At 63.7% G+C, this 15,155-nt stretch overlaps 2 protein-coding genes across 2 annotated transcripts in view; one reads left to right on the forward strand and one right to left on the reverse strand.

The window, feature by feature from the left end:
• The window catches only part of SBF1 (SET binding factor 1), a 28,449-nt gene extending 27,923 nt beyond the window's left edge, over window positions 1-526 (forward strand). Inside the window, exons 39-41 of the mRNA XM_007453885.1 lie at window positions 60-147; window positions 219-350; window positions 428-526. Coding sequence (XP_007453947.1) covers window positions 60-147; window positions 219-350; window positions 428-526 — 319 coding nt within the window. The remainder of the gene's footprint in view (window positions 1-59; window positions 148-218; window positions 351-427) is intronic.
• A 2,089-nt stretch (window positions 527-2,615) lies between these two features.
• Window positions 2,616-15,155, reverse strand: part of PPP6R2 (protein phosphatase 6 regulatory subunit 2) — a 39,669-nt gene continuing 27,129 nt past the window's right edge. Inside the window, exons 10-23 of the mRNA XM_007454080.1 lie at window positions 12,065-12,268; window positions 10,715-10,779; window positions 9,065-9,180; window positions 7,656-7,741; window positions 7,379-7,459; window positions 6,951-7,048; window positions 6,525-6,582; window positions 6,335-6,450; window positions 6,072-6,235; window positions 5,509-5,680; window positions 5,326-5,414; window positions 4,548-4,710; window positions 2,740-2,952; window positions 2,616-2,667 (exon numbers count right to left, since the gene is read on the reverse strand). Coding sequence (XP_007454142.1) covers window positions 2,616-2,667; window positions 2,740-2,952; window positions 4,548-4,710; window positions 5,326-5,414; window positions 5,509-5,680; window positions 6,072-6,235; window positions 6,335-6,450; window positions 6,525-6,582; window positions 6,951-7,048; window positions 7,379-7,459; window positions 7,656-7,741; window positions 9,065-9,180; window positions 10,715-10,779; window positions 12,065-12,268 — 1,677 coding nt within the window. The remainder of the gene's footprint in view (window positions 2,668-2,739; window positions 2,953-4,547; window positions 4,711-5,325; window positions 5,415-5,508; window positions 5,681-6,071; window positions 6,236-6,334; window positions 6,451-6,524; window positions 6,583-6,950; window positions 7,049-7,378; window positions 7,460-7,655; window positions 7,742-9,064; window positions 9,181-10,714; window positions 10,780-12,064; window positions 12,269-15,155) is intronic.

Consider the following 15,155-nt stretch of genomic DNA (forward strand, 5'->3'; position numbering starts at 1 on the left):
GCCGCGGGGCCGTTGCCGGGCCCTGATGGCTGTTCTGGCCGGTTCTTCTGCAAACGCAGGTCCTATGAGGGCACCCTGTACAAGAAGGGGGCCTTCATGAAGCCCTGGAAGGCCCGCTGGTTTGTGCTGGACAAGACTAAGCACCAGGTGAGGTGGTCAGCGGGCTGGCTGGGGTGGGGAGTCGAGGGAGCCCTGCTCTGACCTCCTGCCCCCGCTAGCTGCGCTACTACGACCACCGAGTGGACACGGAGTGCAAGGGCTTCATCGACCTGGCGGAGGTGGAGGCTGTGGCGCCTGGCACTCCCACTCTGGGTGCCCCCAAGACCGTGGACGAGAAGGCCTTCTTTGACGTGAGCTGCGGCTGGGGCGCCGGGGGATGGGGGGGCAGCCCGCGTGGGGCCGTGGAGTCAGTGTCCCGCGTCCCCAGGTGAAGACGATGCGTCGTGTTTACAACTTCTGTGCCCAGGACGTGCCGTCAGCCCAGCAGTGGGTGGACCAGATCCAGAGCTGCCTGTCGGACGCCTGAGCCCGGCCCTGCTCGGCGGCTCTGTGTCCAGTTGTTACAGACCACTAGGGGTGGGCAGGGCCCCCCGGCCATGTTTACAGCCCTTGCCCTTGACAGTATTGAGGCCCCGCCCCCAAATGTGTGTACAGCCCCCACCCCCCACCCCCACCCCGCCCCGCCCGGCCAGCTCTAACTTATTTTGGAGCCCTGGCTGAGCACCCGCCGGGAGCAGCCCCCGCCGGGAGCAGCCACGGTACAGCCCTCGCGGTGGGCCTGTAAATATGCCCCCTCCCGCCCTGTCAGCGTGCTGGCCCCGGCCGGCCAGCCGCAGACAGCCTGTTCCTAGAACCAGAGTCTATAAAGAGCGCTAATGACACGCCGCGCGCCTGCGTCTCCTCCGTGTCCTGGGGCCGGGGTGGGCGGCGGGGGCCAGCGTCACCAGGCTTTTGCTTGGTGCCCGGCCACCCCATCCCTCCAGGCCTCAGAGGCGATCCTGGGGCTGGCGCGGAAGGCGCCACCTAGAGGTGTGTGTGTTGTGAAGAAGGGGGTACAGGGGAGGTGGCCCCCAGGAAGCTGTCCGGAGTCCAGACTTGCTGGCCTCTCCCTGGTCAGATGAGAGTCAGTCAATGGGATGGGATGGGATGGATGGAGGAGTGGGAATGGGGCCTGAGGAGGGGGAGACACCAAAGAGGGTGGGCTCTCTGGAGAGCACGGGTGCTTCAGGACTTGACTTGGGGGGGCTTATGTATGGGGAGGTGGGGCACAGGGACCCGACGGCCTCCGTTATGGGCACTTGGCTCCAAACGCCTGTCTCTGCCTCTCCCCTGGGGTCCTGACCGTCCTCACCCCCCCACCCCCCAGTCTTGGCTGTAATGCAGGTCACTCTCCCATTCAGGCGTTGAGTCCCACCCAGGCTAGGGCCTTACGAGCAACGTGTGCCAACCAGGGGTAGGGCAGGGCCGGGTGGGCAGCAGGTGGGGTGTGTGGGGCGGAATGTGGCACCACGGAGGCCGGGAGAACATCCCAGAGTGGTCAGGGTGGCGGCCACAGCTCCTGGTCAGGGGGGCTGGTGGTGCGGGGGGCCCGGCCGGCAGCGGCACCCATCAGTGGGAGCTAAGGCGGGGCTCACCCAGGTCCTCCCTGGGCCCACGGACAACCGTCAGGCTGACATTCCTGTTGCCCAGGAGCCTGTGGGTCTGGGGTCCCTGCCCGAGACTCAACCTCCAGGCAGAGCTTGTTTGTTTCACAAAGAAAGAAGAGCTCAGTCTTTACTCAGGAGTTGACTCAAAGATGGGCCCGGGAGCAGCAGACGACCCCCGCTGCCAGCCAGGTTGGGGCTCCAGGGCCCACAGCGTAACAATACGCGGGTCTGTCGGTGAGAATAACAACTTTTATTGGGAGTCGTGGGGTCTGGGTGCCCTGTCAGATCATCAGAACAGTAACATGAGATACCCCGCCCTCCCCGGCAGGTGCAGGGTAGCACTGCTGGGCCCTCCGCACCCCGTCCTGCACGCCCGTGGCCAGCTCCTGCCAGGCGCCCCCCCCCCCCCGCCACCCCCCCCGACCCCCCCCCCAGCCTCTCTTCTGCTGGGGCTCAGAGGGCCACACCTAGGACACATCTCTCGCCCTTAGTAACCCTCAGATGGCTGCGATGTCTCCAAGGATTTTTTTAAGGCAGTCAAGTTTGCAGCATGGCTCAAGGCCAGCTCCCAGGGCCACCGGGCAGCTAAAACCCCGTCTGGCCAGCCCAGTTCCAGACCCACATTTGTCGACACCCAGAGCCTCGGAGACCCTCTCCTGCGCTAGATTAAAAAGTGCAAACACGTGGCTCTCGCGGCGTTTGTTAAAAAATGGATAAAAACAGGCTCAGAGCCTGTGGCGCAGGCAGAGCCCCTGTCTGAGGCCTTATTGCTGTGTGTGGGGCTGGACCCTCAAGGCCCACCCGGAGTCAGGCAGGAGAAATGCAGGCTGGGCCGTCTGACTGGTTCCAACTGCCAGCTTTACCAATGCAGCATTTATTTTAAAATTAAATTAAGTTAAATTAAAAAAGACAAACTGCGTCACCAGGTAGTTTTCTTGGTTGGGGCGCCAAGGCTGGGCGGCGGCAGCATCACACGAGGCCATTTAAGGCGGCTCCCGCGGGCGGAGGCCCGTCAGTCTGCCTGCGGGGGTGGGTAGGAGTCGCTCAGGGCAAGGGTCCCCACCCAGCCCCTCCCCTGGTCCGACCTGCTCACCTGTCCTTTGTGGAGACAGCTGGGGCTGCAGGGGTGACGGCCACGGCCAGCACAGGAGAGACTGCTGGGGTGGCCGGGGCGGGGCCGGCGTTGCCCGGTACTGTGGTGGCCGCCATGGCAGCCTCGGGGAGGACGGCCCCGACTGGGGCAGAGGTCACTTCCGCAGGCGCAAGGGAGGCCAGGTCTGGAGGTGTGCTGGTGGCGCACTCAGCCCTGCGTGGCAGACAGGCTCCGGTTACTGGACCACCCCCGCTGGGGCTCCACCCTGCAAGGTGGCCCAGGCCCCTCTGCCACCCCAAGTTCCAAACACGCCAGAGACTGTCAGTCCACCAAAGTGTCGAGCCTCCTGCCCAGCAGCACTCATCCCGGGCATCCCGTCCCCCTCGGCCCCCTCCAGACGGCCCTCGCCACACCCCCACCCCGGTCTGGAACATGCCCCTTAGGTGCTCCCACCAACCCTCACCACTCTGTGGACCACACAGGCCCAGGGCCCTTCCCTGGAACACCTTTCAGGCCACGTCTGTCCACAACACTCCCGCCGCCCACACCTAGAAAGGCTGAGTGCAGGAGGCAGGCGGCCTCGGGACACCCAGCCCTGGCACTCAGCTCTGGTCTGGGGGCCCAGAGAGCAAGCCCACGGTCCCCCCACCAGCCCACACCTGCCCAGCGCCTACAGTGCTGTCTCCTCCAGCCCGGCACTGACCCTCACGAGCCAGTGAGGGCAGAGCCTGGAGACAAGCCCCGCGTGTCCCCCCACAATGGCCCGAGGCTCGTGAAGACCGCCCTGAGGACCAGAAGGCTTTGCTTTCGGTACAATTGCTTCTCAGAGCCGGGTGGGTTTTGGGGGAACGGGGAGTTAGGAAGCAGAAAAGGTTTTAAGAACTGCGATGACTCTAAGCTTCAAGAAGGAATCAAACCGTCTGGGAGCCGCGTGTACACCTTTACCCCAGCGCTGAGGTTCTCCCAGGGCCCAGGCCTCAAGCTCGCCCCACCCTGCGGCGGCGGCGGCGTGAACCGCCCCTCCCCCGACACGCACTGCGCAGCTTGACCCTGCTCCGCCCTGGGGTCCTGGGAGCTAGACCGGACCCCCAGCGTCAGCAGGGACGCTCCAGGGTCACTGGGTGGGGACCTCACGGGAGCAGCACAGTCAGTCTCTGCTCCTCGTCCCCTCGTGGGGGTCTGGCCTGGCCCCCCGCACCCCCCCCAGCCCCTTCAGGCCTTGACCCCAGCACCACCTTCTCCCTCACGTCCCACCAGCCCTCCTGCCCCGTTCAGTCTTCACCGCACGCGGTTCCTCACGCTGCCCACCCGCCCAACCAGGAGGCATGTGTCCACCAGCCGACCCCAGAGGCCCGGACCTGCCCCCTGGGCGCAGGGGTGGCGTGCACGGGCCAAGCCTGCAGGGAGGACAACCCAGGTCAGGGCCCCAAGCAAAGTCCCAAAACACCCCCGTCCTACCGGTCCAGCGTGATGGACACATGTGCCCGAGGCGCCCAGCTGAGGTGGGCGCAAGTCTGGGACTAGGCACCCGCCCCAGGAGAGCGGCAGCTCCAGAGCCCACCCGGAACCCCAAAAGCCTGGCCATTCTCTCCGACGCGGCCTGAGGCGGGCTGGCCCCGTGCTGTCTCAACAGCCACCCCAGCTTCCACCTGGACGAAGCGGTGACCCTCCTGTCCAAAGCTGGCCTCCAAGGAGTCACGGGGCCATCAGGACAGGAGGGTCAGCCTGCCCCCGGGCCAGCGCAGTGCTGGGGACAGCCAGACCTCCGTGTGCACCCGGGGGCCCGCCACCCAGCCTGTCCTGCTCACCTGGGGACTAACACTGGCAGCGGGTGGGCCTCCCGACCGGGACCCATCCTCATAGCCTCCGAGGCCAAAGCCACCTTCTGCTTGTCCTCTCGGCTGCTGGAGGCCACCAGGGGTGCCTTCCTGGCAACACATGCGTTCCAGGCACCCAGAGTGGCCGGGCCAGCTGCAACACAGGGAGCCGGCGACACCAGGTGAGGACAGAGCGACCAGTACGGCGCACGCGGGAACTTCAGCCTGCAACTGGCGACAGACCTGTCCCCCACACCCCCTGCCGCGTGCGTGTGACGTGCATACGTGCGTCTGTGAATTCACAGGAACTTCAGGAGGAACGGTCCTCCCTGCAGGGAGGGCCACCACTCAGCCTTGTGGCTGGCTTCCAAGTCCCTCCCTGTGTGGCCCTGATACCCTGGGGGGGCTTCCAAGCCCATCTGACAGGGAGCTCAGGGCCAGGGCCCTGAACAGCTCCCAGGACAAGCACTGGGGTGGTGCGGCGCACACGTGTGATCCACACCTAGAAGGCGGCCAGGCCTGGGGAGACAGGCTCTGCCTGGGGTCCTGGCGACACAGATGGGTGTGGGCTGGTCGGACCTGTGCGCTGAGGCCAGCCCGAGGGCCTCGCCGGCCGTCCTGTGCCTGGAGCCGGGGTCCTGACCCCTCCACACACCCACTCCAGTCCCCGCACGTGGCGCAAACTCCAACATCACCAGGGCAATACGGCGGCCCCGAGGTCTTGGCCTCCCCCTCCCACCCCCCTGCCCCTGGGGCCGCCCCTACTCACGGGTTCTCTCTGGGCCCCGGTTCAGGCCACCCTGGGCATCGCTGTGACCTCTGTCCACGGGGGAGCTGCACCTGGGCCCCGACTCAGAGCTGCAGACGAGGCCAACTCTGAGCCCACGCCCAGGAGACCAGGGCCCCAGGCAGCTGGGGCCGCCCCCCACCCCCCGCCCCGGCCCCGCCTCACCAGCAGAAAGGCTGGAAGTTGGCAAACTTGGCCCAGCCTCTCTCCTCCGCAGCCGAGGCGCTGGGCACGCTGGCCGCCCACACACTGGAACCCACGTCCATCACCACTGCTGGGGCCAGGCCCGAGGCCGTGGAATTCACCGGCTCATCAGACACCGTCCACGGGGCGCCTGCTGGGGGAGACGTGGTGTCCAGGCCCCTTGACCAGCACGTGACCGGTGGTGGAGGCCCCACAGCAGTAGTGTGGGTGTGCCTTCCCCCACGGTACTGGGGGACACCCGCCTCTAGCTGTGACGGGGCGGGAGACCACGGGCACAGGAGCGTGTTTGAAAGCGTGTGCCGGGGGGTCAGTGGGCATCAGGCCCACAGCAGCCCAGACACACACAGACACACACACACACACACACACAGAGAGACGCACACACGCACACACACAGACACACACACACACACGCGCGCGCACACACACACACACGCCCACAGGCCGGGGCACCAAATCCTCTGTCCCCCATGTTCCCGCCCCAGCCCCTTGCCCGGCCTGCACCCCATGGCCCCATCATCTACCTTCTGAGCCACCCCCAGCACGAGGACCGTCCTTCTGGACGGCAGCCCGAGGGGCGCCCGCCCGAGCCCCATCCCCGTCTGCTTCCGAGCTCTCTTCTCCGCCCCGGCCTCGGCACTCCAGGCCGTCCTTGCGGCAGCTCTCCGAAGTGTGAGGGCCCCCGAACCTGGGGGGAGACCCACGGTCAGAGCAGCCCTTCCCGCCTGCCTGGGGTGCCACGGCACGGCTGAGGCAGGGCTGGTGCCCGTGTGGTGCCCAGGCCCACCTGGCTCTGGTCACTCGGGCCACACAGTGTGTCTCCTCGTCCTCCCAGAGGTCGTCGTCCTCGTCGAAGGGCTGGATGTGGTCACTGCAGCAGGCCTCAAACAGAGCGGCACCGGGCTGCAGGAGAGCACACGTGGGCCACATGGCCCCCACACGCCCGGCCACCCCCAAGGGGCATCCATGGGACTCACGCTGTCCTCGTCAGCGTCAACGCTGAAGTTGATCTCCGCGATCCTGTCAAACGGGGCGCTGCGAGGACAACAGGGACGCCGTCAAGTCCCCCCAAGAGGGAGAGAATGGGGAGGCAGCCCACCGAGGGAGGCAAAGGCAGGGGCGGGGGGCCAGGGCTGCAGGCCGAGCCTGGGTGGGTGCACGGGCTCCCCTCCCACCTCTGGATGGGCGGCTAGGGGTGACTCCCACCCGGCTGCTCTGCCTCCCCAGAGGGCGTCTCCAGGCCGTTGGGTCACACGTGGCTTCCAGCTGAGCAAGTGGTGTGATGGCCCCGAAGGCCAGGCAGGGCTGAGCCACAGGCCAGGGACCTGGTCACACCGAGCAGAGCCCGGCTCCCTCCCAAAGGCACGAGGGTGGGGCAGGTGGGCACGTCCCACTGGGCTCACTTGACGCTGTCGTCCTGCTCAGCAAACTCCTCGTCACTGAAGCCAAACTGGTCCACGAAGGTGGCCGTCATCTGCTGGACCTGGTACTCGGAGAAAGCCTGGGCAACAGGACCACGGCCGCTCTCAGGAAACCCCCTGGGCTTCTCCCAGGTCCTGCCCTCTCGGCTGGGCACCCACAGGCAGCCACGTCCAAACAGCCTGTGACTCTGGCTTTCCATTCGCCCACCACGTCCCCAAGGGTCTCATCAATGTCAAGTGACCCTGGGGGCGCCCCCTCAGTAGAGGAGGGTGGGGCTGCACCCCCTGCAGAAGCTGGGGGGGATGAGCACCTCCCCGGCCCTGCCCGAGGCTCTGGTGACACGTGCACGACACTCCTGAGGCCTAAGAGCTGCCGAGAGTGTGGGGATGAGGGGCCTGGCCTCACGCACCTGCTGAAGGGACAGCTCATTAGGGAAAACGCCCTCCATGTCCTCGTCCTCACTCGAGGGGTGAAGATGGTGGGTGCTAACCTGCAACGGCCAGGGTGGGTGGGCATGAGACGGCATCCGGGGCCGTGCCGACCCACCCTCCCGTGCAGGGCGCGCCGGGCCTCGGGCACCAGGAGTCCCGCAAGCCCAGGTCGGGCAGGGACCGGGGGTGGGGACAGCGCTCTGCCCAGAGGGCCACAAGGGCCCCCCACTCTCGGCCGGCCTGGGGCCTGCTCACCAGGTCCACCGCGTTCCTGCGGTTGGCCTCCGTCAGCGTCTCCTCCACAAAGCTCTCCCAGCGCCCGCGGCAATCCGAGGGGAGCCCTGCGGCGAAGGCTGCCCGGTGAGCCCTTGGGATGGAGCCAGCGGCTGCATCCTGGTCCCGTGAGGGCTCACAGGCCAACCGGGGAGCCCCGGGGACACAGGAACCACGGGGCACGGTCACGTCCCTCTTGGCCTTACAGGCCCAACCCAGCAGGCCTGGGTGTGTCTGTCTTTCCGGGGAGGTCGGAGCCCAGAGACGTTCACAGTCCAGAAAGAGAGAGCTTCACGCTCGTCCCCAACCCCACACCGGGCCCTCCTGGGTGCACACGCTCGTCACAGGTGCTGACGGGCTGAGGGCCGGACTGAGAGCAGCCCGCTTGTGTCAGAGGGCCCCGCCCCGCACCCCCCCCCCAGCCTCCTGGCTCACAGCTGCCCCGGGAACACAGGGGGCCATGGCCAAGGTCACCATGGGGGCACCTAGGCGTGGGCACGGGGGCGGGGGGCCATGGAGGCCACGCCCACCGCACGACCAACTGGACGTCTGCGGGGCAGCTTCCCCAGCCCAGGACAGGGACAAACTCAGCACCTCCCCTGCCTGCCCCGAGCTCAGGGCACCACGGCCCCCAGAAGGGATGGGGATCACCCCACCCCGACAGCACACGCGGCGCTCAGACGGTGCTCACTCCCGCTCGCTGTTCACTGAGCACACGCGTCCCCCTGCCCCCTGGCCAGCCCTGTCCTCAGGCCCCCACACAGCGCGGGGGACAAACTCTTGGCTGTGAAACCAGTACGAGCCCCCAAGTGCCCTCAGGGTCCCAGCCTCTGTGGCTGTCACTGTCCATCACCCTCAGGGCGCCCCGAGCGCACGCCCCTGCTGTCACCCTAGCATGTGCTGCTCGGGCTGGCCCAGCGTCCTCCTCCCCAAGAGGCCACACAGGCCCTTCTAAGCTGCCCGCCTTCTCCCATCTGAACCGAGAACCCTCGGGCTCTCCCCAGCTCAGGCCAGAAAGCCCAGTGCCTGGGAGCTGCAGACTGGGCGCCCAGAATGTGCGAGGGCTGGGAAGGGGCATGGGCGGCGGCCCCCCGCTCGGGGCCCTGGATTGCGACGAGGAGGCCCGTGGGGTATGAGGGAGAGCAGGCCTGGCCAGGGTGGCCTCTGCTCAGGCCCTGCGGCCGCTCCGCAGGAGAGCAGGCGTTCGGGCCGGCGCGGGCAGCCCAGGGCACAGAGGAGGCTGCCGCCCAGGCCCAGGCGCAGCTGACAGGACAGCCCCTGTGGCAAAGGGGGGCCAAGTGTCTGGCACCAGTGCTGGTCCCGTCCGCCGAGGGGCCAAGGGCAGGGGCGGGGCACCTCGGGCAGCGACACCTGGGCCTGGAGGCGCTCACCTCGGAGGACCTCGCTGACCTGGGTCTGCACAGGGCCCCCCTCCAGGCTCTGCACCACTGCGTTGGCGATCCGGGTGAGATGGCCCATGTTCCCGCGCCTCATGCCACCCGCTGCCCTGAAAGAGAGAGTGGCGTCAGGGCTGCCGCCGGCCCTCGTCCGCAGTGCATCCAGCCGGCCCGGCCTCGGCTCTGCGGCCTCCTCCCCGCGGGCCCCACCACCCTGCGAAGCCGTCTCGCGGCCTCACCTGCAGGCTGCTTACTTTTGGAGCACCTGCTCCGCACCCGCGTCACTCCACCACTCCCTGCCTACAAGTGAGGTGGGCATTCGCCACTCCCACTCTGCGCAGACCACCAGACCCGCACCCGGCTGGGGCTGTGAGTATTGACCAAGCGCGTCCCGAGCCCCCAGAGAAGACCGAGGGTGGACCCAGGACCCGGGAGTGGGCAGAGCAGCAGGGGCAGTGTGCTGGCTCCTGTCCACCTGCACGTCCCACACGGCCGCAAACAAGTGGCTCTCCCCCCACTTCTCATCTCTCCCACACAGGACCCAACAGAGCAGCAAGTCTTCAGATCCCCGAAGCAGCAGGAAGGGCGTCAGATGTGAGACTCTGGCGCATCCGTTACAGAAACACAGCCCTTGGGTCCCAGAGTGGACAGCGCTTGCTTTCAACAGTATTCTCTCTCTTCAGAGCCTGACGACAACCAGAGAGGAAGCGAAGGTGGTCCCCAATCGGTGGGCCCACCCAGCAGAGGTCAGGAGAGACTGGGCGGAACTGGCCCAGACGCGAAGCCGGGCTGAGGGTGGGGGCCTGTGAGCGGCTGTCCAGGTCGCGGGAGAACCGCGCTGAGGCCGCAGCCTGCAGGCATCCAGGCTCACACGCCCATCCACGGCTTACCATGGCCCAAGGACCCCTCGGTGACAGCAGTGAGCCCTCCCCTCACACAGGCACACACCTGTGCACCAACACACAAAACATATACAGGGGCGGACTCAGCACAGGCCTCCCTGGGCCTAGCGGAGGGCGGAGCGGAGGGCGGAGCGGCCCCATCTTGCTCGCTGCTACTTGGGAGCGGACGCAGATTTGTGGGTTCAGTAACAGCAGGACAGAAGGGATGAACTATGCGGTCGCAGAGCTCTCCCCACCTGCCCAGAGCAGCCCCTGGCGGGGCAGAGTAGGAGCACAGGGGGGCCAGGGCTGCCCACTGGACCCTGCAGCCACACCAGGGACCTGGGCAGTCAAGACTTCCAAGCAGGAGGTGACACCACCTGCTGGTTTCAGAAAGATCCCAGCTTATCATGCAACGAGAGGGCAGACGGGGCAAGAAGGAAGCAGGAAGGGGCCCGGATGCTCTTTCAAGGGCTTGAGGCTTCAGTAAGAGAAGTGGCTGGAGGCTGGGATGGGGACGTGGGAGGATTCGGGACACACTGCAGGCACAGGACTGGGGTCTCTGCTGATGGACGGGCAAGGGAGGAAGAGGGTGAGGGGCCCATGGAGCCGGGGGCCGGGCTGTGCAGGCCGCGTTACCCTGCCCCACGCCCCGGCCCCGCCAGCAGCACTGCAGCTGCTTCCACAGCGGTGGGACCCTTCCTTGAAAACAAACCCTCCATGGCAGCCCTGGAGCCCCACGCAGAGCCCCAGTGGTCCTTACTGTGTGTGGTCATTGGCTTCCCAGGCCTCCAGGATCCTCTGGACCAGGCAACACTTCTGGAACAGCTGGCAGACAGGCAGCACGGGTCAGGGCCAGCAGGGCTGCACGCTCCCCTCCACCCAGCCCTGGACTGAGTGGGCTTAGCAGGCAGCAGGCGCACACATCAGGCCCAAGTTCACTGTGGGCAGCGACAGCATCATAGCCCAGCCCTGCGGTCCCCGTCCAACGCCCAGGTAGGCTCTGCTCAGGCTCGTCCACATGGCGACGGGGGTCGAATCAGGACACTCTCGTCCCCTCAGCCTCCCGGCGGTCGTGTCCTCCTCCTCGGGCCACTCTCCTGCCTTCTCCATCCAGGAGGAAGAGGCCGGCGGCCCCAGGGCTCACTGGCTTCCAGGCCCTCACACAGGCAGCTTCCCGTAACTGGAATGTTTGCTCCGGGCCCCAAATTGCACACCCACCCCACGTGTGGCCTCTCTGGGTGAGGGTCCCTTTCTGGCCTGCATGGCCGCTGCACACACCCACCCCCTGTGGCTCTCATCACTGAAACCGCCCGCTCCTGGCTATTTACCCCCTTGGCTGTGTTCCGGTTCAGGCCTGCAAGAGCGGCCCTTCTCGACCCTCTCCCAGGTCTCCGGTCAGGGGACCCGTTGCCAAGCCCCTCCTGTCTGAGCCTTGCAGCCACCCGGGGGTGGGGGGCAGAGCCGACCCCAGGGCCCTGCGCGCACAGGTGGGCTCCTCGGCTTGGGGACCGCCTGTGCCACCTGCTCCACCCACGTGCTGCTTTCCTTCTTGCTTCCTTAGCGAACACCCACTAAGGCCGACTCCCTGCAGCCCCGCGCGCGGCCCCGGGAAGGGCGGCCCCAGCGGGTCTCCACACAGTGTGCTCGGGTGAGCGGGAAAGCGTCAGGGAAGAGGCGGGCCATGCAGAGCATCCATACTTTCCAGAGGCTCCAAATCCCAGGAAGTCTTCTTGTGAGAACTGGACATGTTCACCCCTCCCCTGGCACCTCCCCGGCACGGCATTCAAACCATGACGGGGCTGCTTGCCCTCACGGCCTGGAGGAGCCGACCCGGGGGCAGCAACGGGGCCCTCCACTCCACCGGCTCTGGGGCCCTGGCAAACATGGACACCTTCTTTGGGATTTCCCGTCTCACGGGTGAAAGGAGAGCAGCTCACCCGTGTCACGGGAGGATTAGAGGAGAAAGCACACGAGGGCCCAAAGCAACGTGAATGTCCACATGGTCTGGGTGGCGTTCAGCACACGCAGCAATACACAGGATGCACAGGACACGCAGTGACACACAGGACATGCAGGACATAGCTACACACGTGACGCTGCCTGGACCTACGTGGGTCACCATCGTGCTCTCAGGGCGGCTGGCGGCAGGCTGGGGGGACTCTGGGTCCCCGCTGGAGGGCGGAGGCTCCATCCCACCCTCAGGTCCGCTGGCCACGGCCCTGTCCTCCCGGGCAGAGTGGGACAGGATGGCGGCTATGCACAGCTCCACTTGGAAGTGCAGGAAGTTATTCCAGGCGTACTTAACAAACAGGTCCTGGGGAGACAGAGGGTGAGGGAAGCCCCGTGTCCTGCAGGCCGAACGTGAGGGGCCCTGCTGGCCGAACGTGAGGAGCCCTGCTGCCCTGCCCACCTCCCCGTGCTGTGTCCTGACGTCCAGGTGGCCACGGGCCTTCCATCTCCATCCAGCTCCGTAATCTCTGCTCGTGTGACCGCTTCCTGTGGTTTCCTTATCCTCTGTCCTAGGATAGAAGCTTCACCCGCAGACCCTCAACCTCCCTCCTTCTCTAGTGCATCTTGACAAGGCTGTACGCCTCCCTGTAAAATCCACCGCAGCCACACTCTACACATTTTGCTACGTAGTATTTTTATCGTCTTTCCTTTATGATTTTATCTTTGACCCACAAGTTACTGGGAGTGCGTTCAATTCTCCAACCCCTGGGGATCCTATCCAGGAGGGCCATGAAATCAGGAGGTGCACACACGGACACTCCCCAAGGGAGCCCCAAGGGGCCCAAACAAGCTCCCAGGCAGACGCCCCCGAGGAGGCTGAATGGGCAGCTGCAGCCCCTCTGCCATGGCCTTTTCCAGACCTGCCCCTGAGGCGAGCAGGGCGGCACCAGCAGGGAGGTGGGACAGGCACAGCTGCCACGTCCACATGGCCACCTCACACCCAGCAGGGGCCACAACTGCCTGCACCCCACACCCTCTGCTGCCTGCACGGAAGGGAGCGGGCTGCGCAGGATGCGGAGACAGGGCTGGGGAAAGGGCTGTAGGCTCCAGCCCAGGATATAAGTCTGGACCCTTCTTTCCCACCAGGGAGTGGGGAGCTGGGTAAGGAAGGAGGCCCGTCTGCCTGACACAGCTCTCCCCCACAGAAACACAGTCTCCAGTCTCGGCTTCACCTTCTCTGCCCGTGTGACTTTGGCTGACACTGGAGGTGGCTTCATCCATGCTGCCTCGTCTTCAACAGTCAGACCCACCTCCCAATAAAGAAAAGCCCAAACCAGATGGCTTCACTGGAATTCTACCAAACATTTCAAGAATTAACACTACCAATCCTTCTCAAAGTCTCCCCAAAAAACTAAAGGGAGCACTTTCTACCAAATCCAGTCTGTGAGGCCAGCACTGCCCTGACACCAAAGACATCACAAGAAAAGAAAATTACAGACCAACATCCCTTAAGAACACCGACGCAAAAATTCTCCGCAAAATACTAACAAACTGAATTCAGCAGCATGTTAGAAGAAAATTATACACTATGACCAAGTGGGATTCATTCCCAGAACGCAAGAATGGTTCAACATATGAAAACCCTTCAGTGTAATATACACCACATTAAAAGAATGAAGGACAGAAACCAGTCATCTCAACTGATACTGAAAAATCATTTGACAAAATTCAACACATTTTCTTGATAAAAACACTTAATAAACTAGGAATAGAGGCAACTTCCTCAGACCAGTGAAGGGCACCTATGACGAGAGCACAGCAAACATCATATTCAGTGGTGACAGACTGAAAGCTTTTCCTCTAAGACCCAAAACAAAGAAAGGAAGCCCCTTTCGCCACCTGTATTCAGCACTGCACTCGAAGTTCTAGCCAGGGCAATTAGGCAATAAAAAGAAATAAAAGGCGTCAAAACAAGAGGAGAAGCCACCGCAGAGATTGGTTCAAGATGGCGGAGTAGAAGGACGTGCTCTCACTCCCTCTTGCAAGGACACCAGAATCACAACTAGCTGCTGGACGGTCATCAACAGGAAGACACTGGAACTCACCAAAAAAAGATACCGCACATCCAAAGACAAAGGAGAAGCCACAGTGAGACGGCAGGAGGGGCGCAATCACAATAAAATCAAATCCCATAACTGCTGGGTGGGTGACTCACAAACTGGAGAACACTTATACCACAGAAGTCCACCCACTGGAGTGAAGGTTCTGAGCCCCACGTCAGGCTTCCCAACCTGGGGTCCGGCAACGGGAGGAGGAATTCCTAGAGAATCAGACTTTGAAACCTAGCGGGATTCGATTGCAGGACTTTGACAGGACTGGGGGAAACAGACTCCACTCCTGGAGGGCACACACAAAGTAGTGTGAGCATCGGAACCCAGGGGAAGGAGCAGTGACCCCACAGGAGACTGAACCGAGACCTACCTGCTAGTGTTAGAGGTTCTCCTGCAGAGGCGGGGGGTGGCTGTGTGTCACTGTGAGGACAAGGACACTGGCAGCAGAAGTTCTGGGAAGTCCTCCTTGGCGTGAGCCCTCCCAGAGTCCGCCACTAGCGCCACCAAAGAGCCCGGGTAGGCTCCAGTGTTGGGTCGCCTCAGGCCAAACAACCAACAGGGAGGGAACCCAGCCCCACCCATCAGCAGACAAGTGGACTAAAGTTTTAATGAGTTCTGCCGACCAAAGCAACAGCCAGCTCTACCCACCACCAGTCTCTCCCATCAGGAAACTTGCACAAGCCTCTCATATAGCTTCATCCACCAGAGGGCAGACAGCAGAAGCAAGAAGAACTACAATCCTGCAGCCTGTGAACAAAAACCACATTCACAGAAAGACAGACAAGATGAAAAGGCAGAGGGCTATGTACCAGATGAAGGAACAAGATAAAACCCCAGAAAAACAACCAAATGAAGTGGAGATGGGCAACCTTCCAGAAAAAGAATTCAGAATAATGATAGTGAAGATGATCTAGGACCTCGGAAAAAGAATGAGGCAAAGATGAGAAGATGCAAGAAATGTTTAACAAAGACCTGGAAGAATTAAAGAACAAACAAACAGAGATGAACAACACAATAACTGAAATGAAAACTACACTAGAAGGAATCAATAGCAGAATAACTGAGGCAGAAGAACAGATAAGTGAACTGGAAGACAGAATGGTGGAATTCACTGCTGCGGAACAGAATAAAGAAAAACGA

Source organism: Lipotes vexillifer, unplaced genomic scaffold, assembly GCF_000442215.2.
Source record: "Lipotes vexillifer unplaced genomic scaffold, Lipotes_vexillifer_v1.1 scaffold382, whole genome shotgun sequence".
Classification (NCBI taxonomy): Eukaryota; Metazoa; Chordata; class Mammalia; order Artiodactyla; family Lipotidae; genus Lipotes; species Lipotes vexillifer.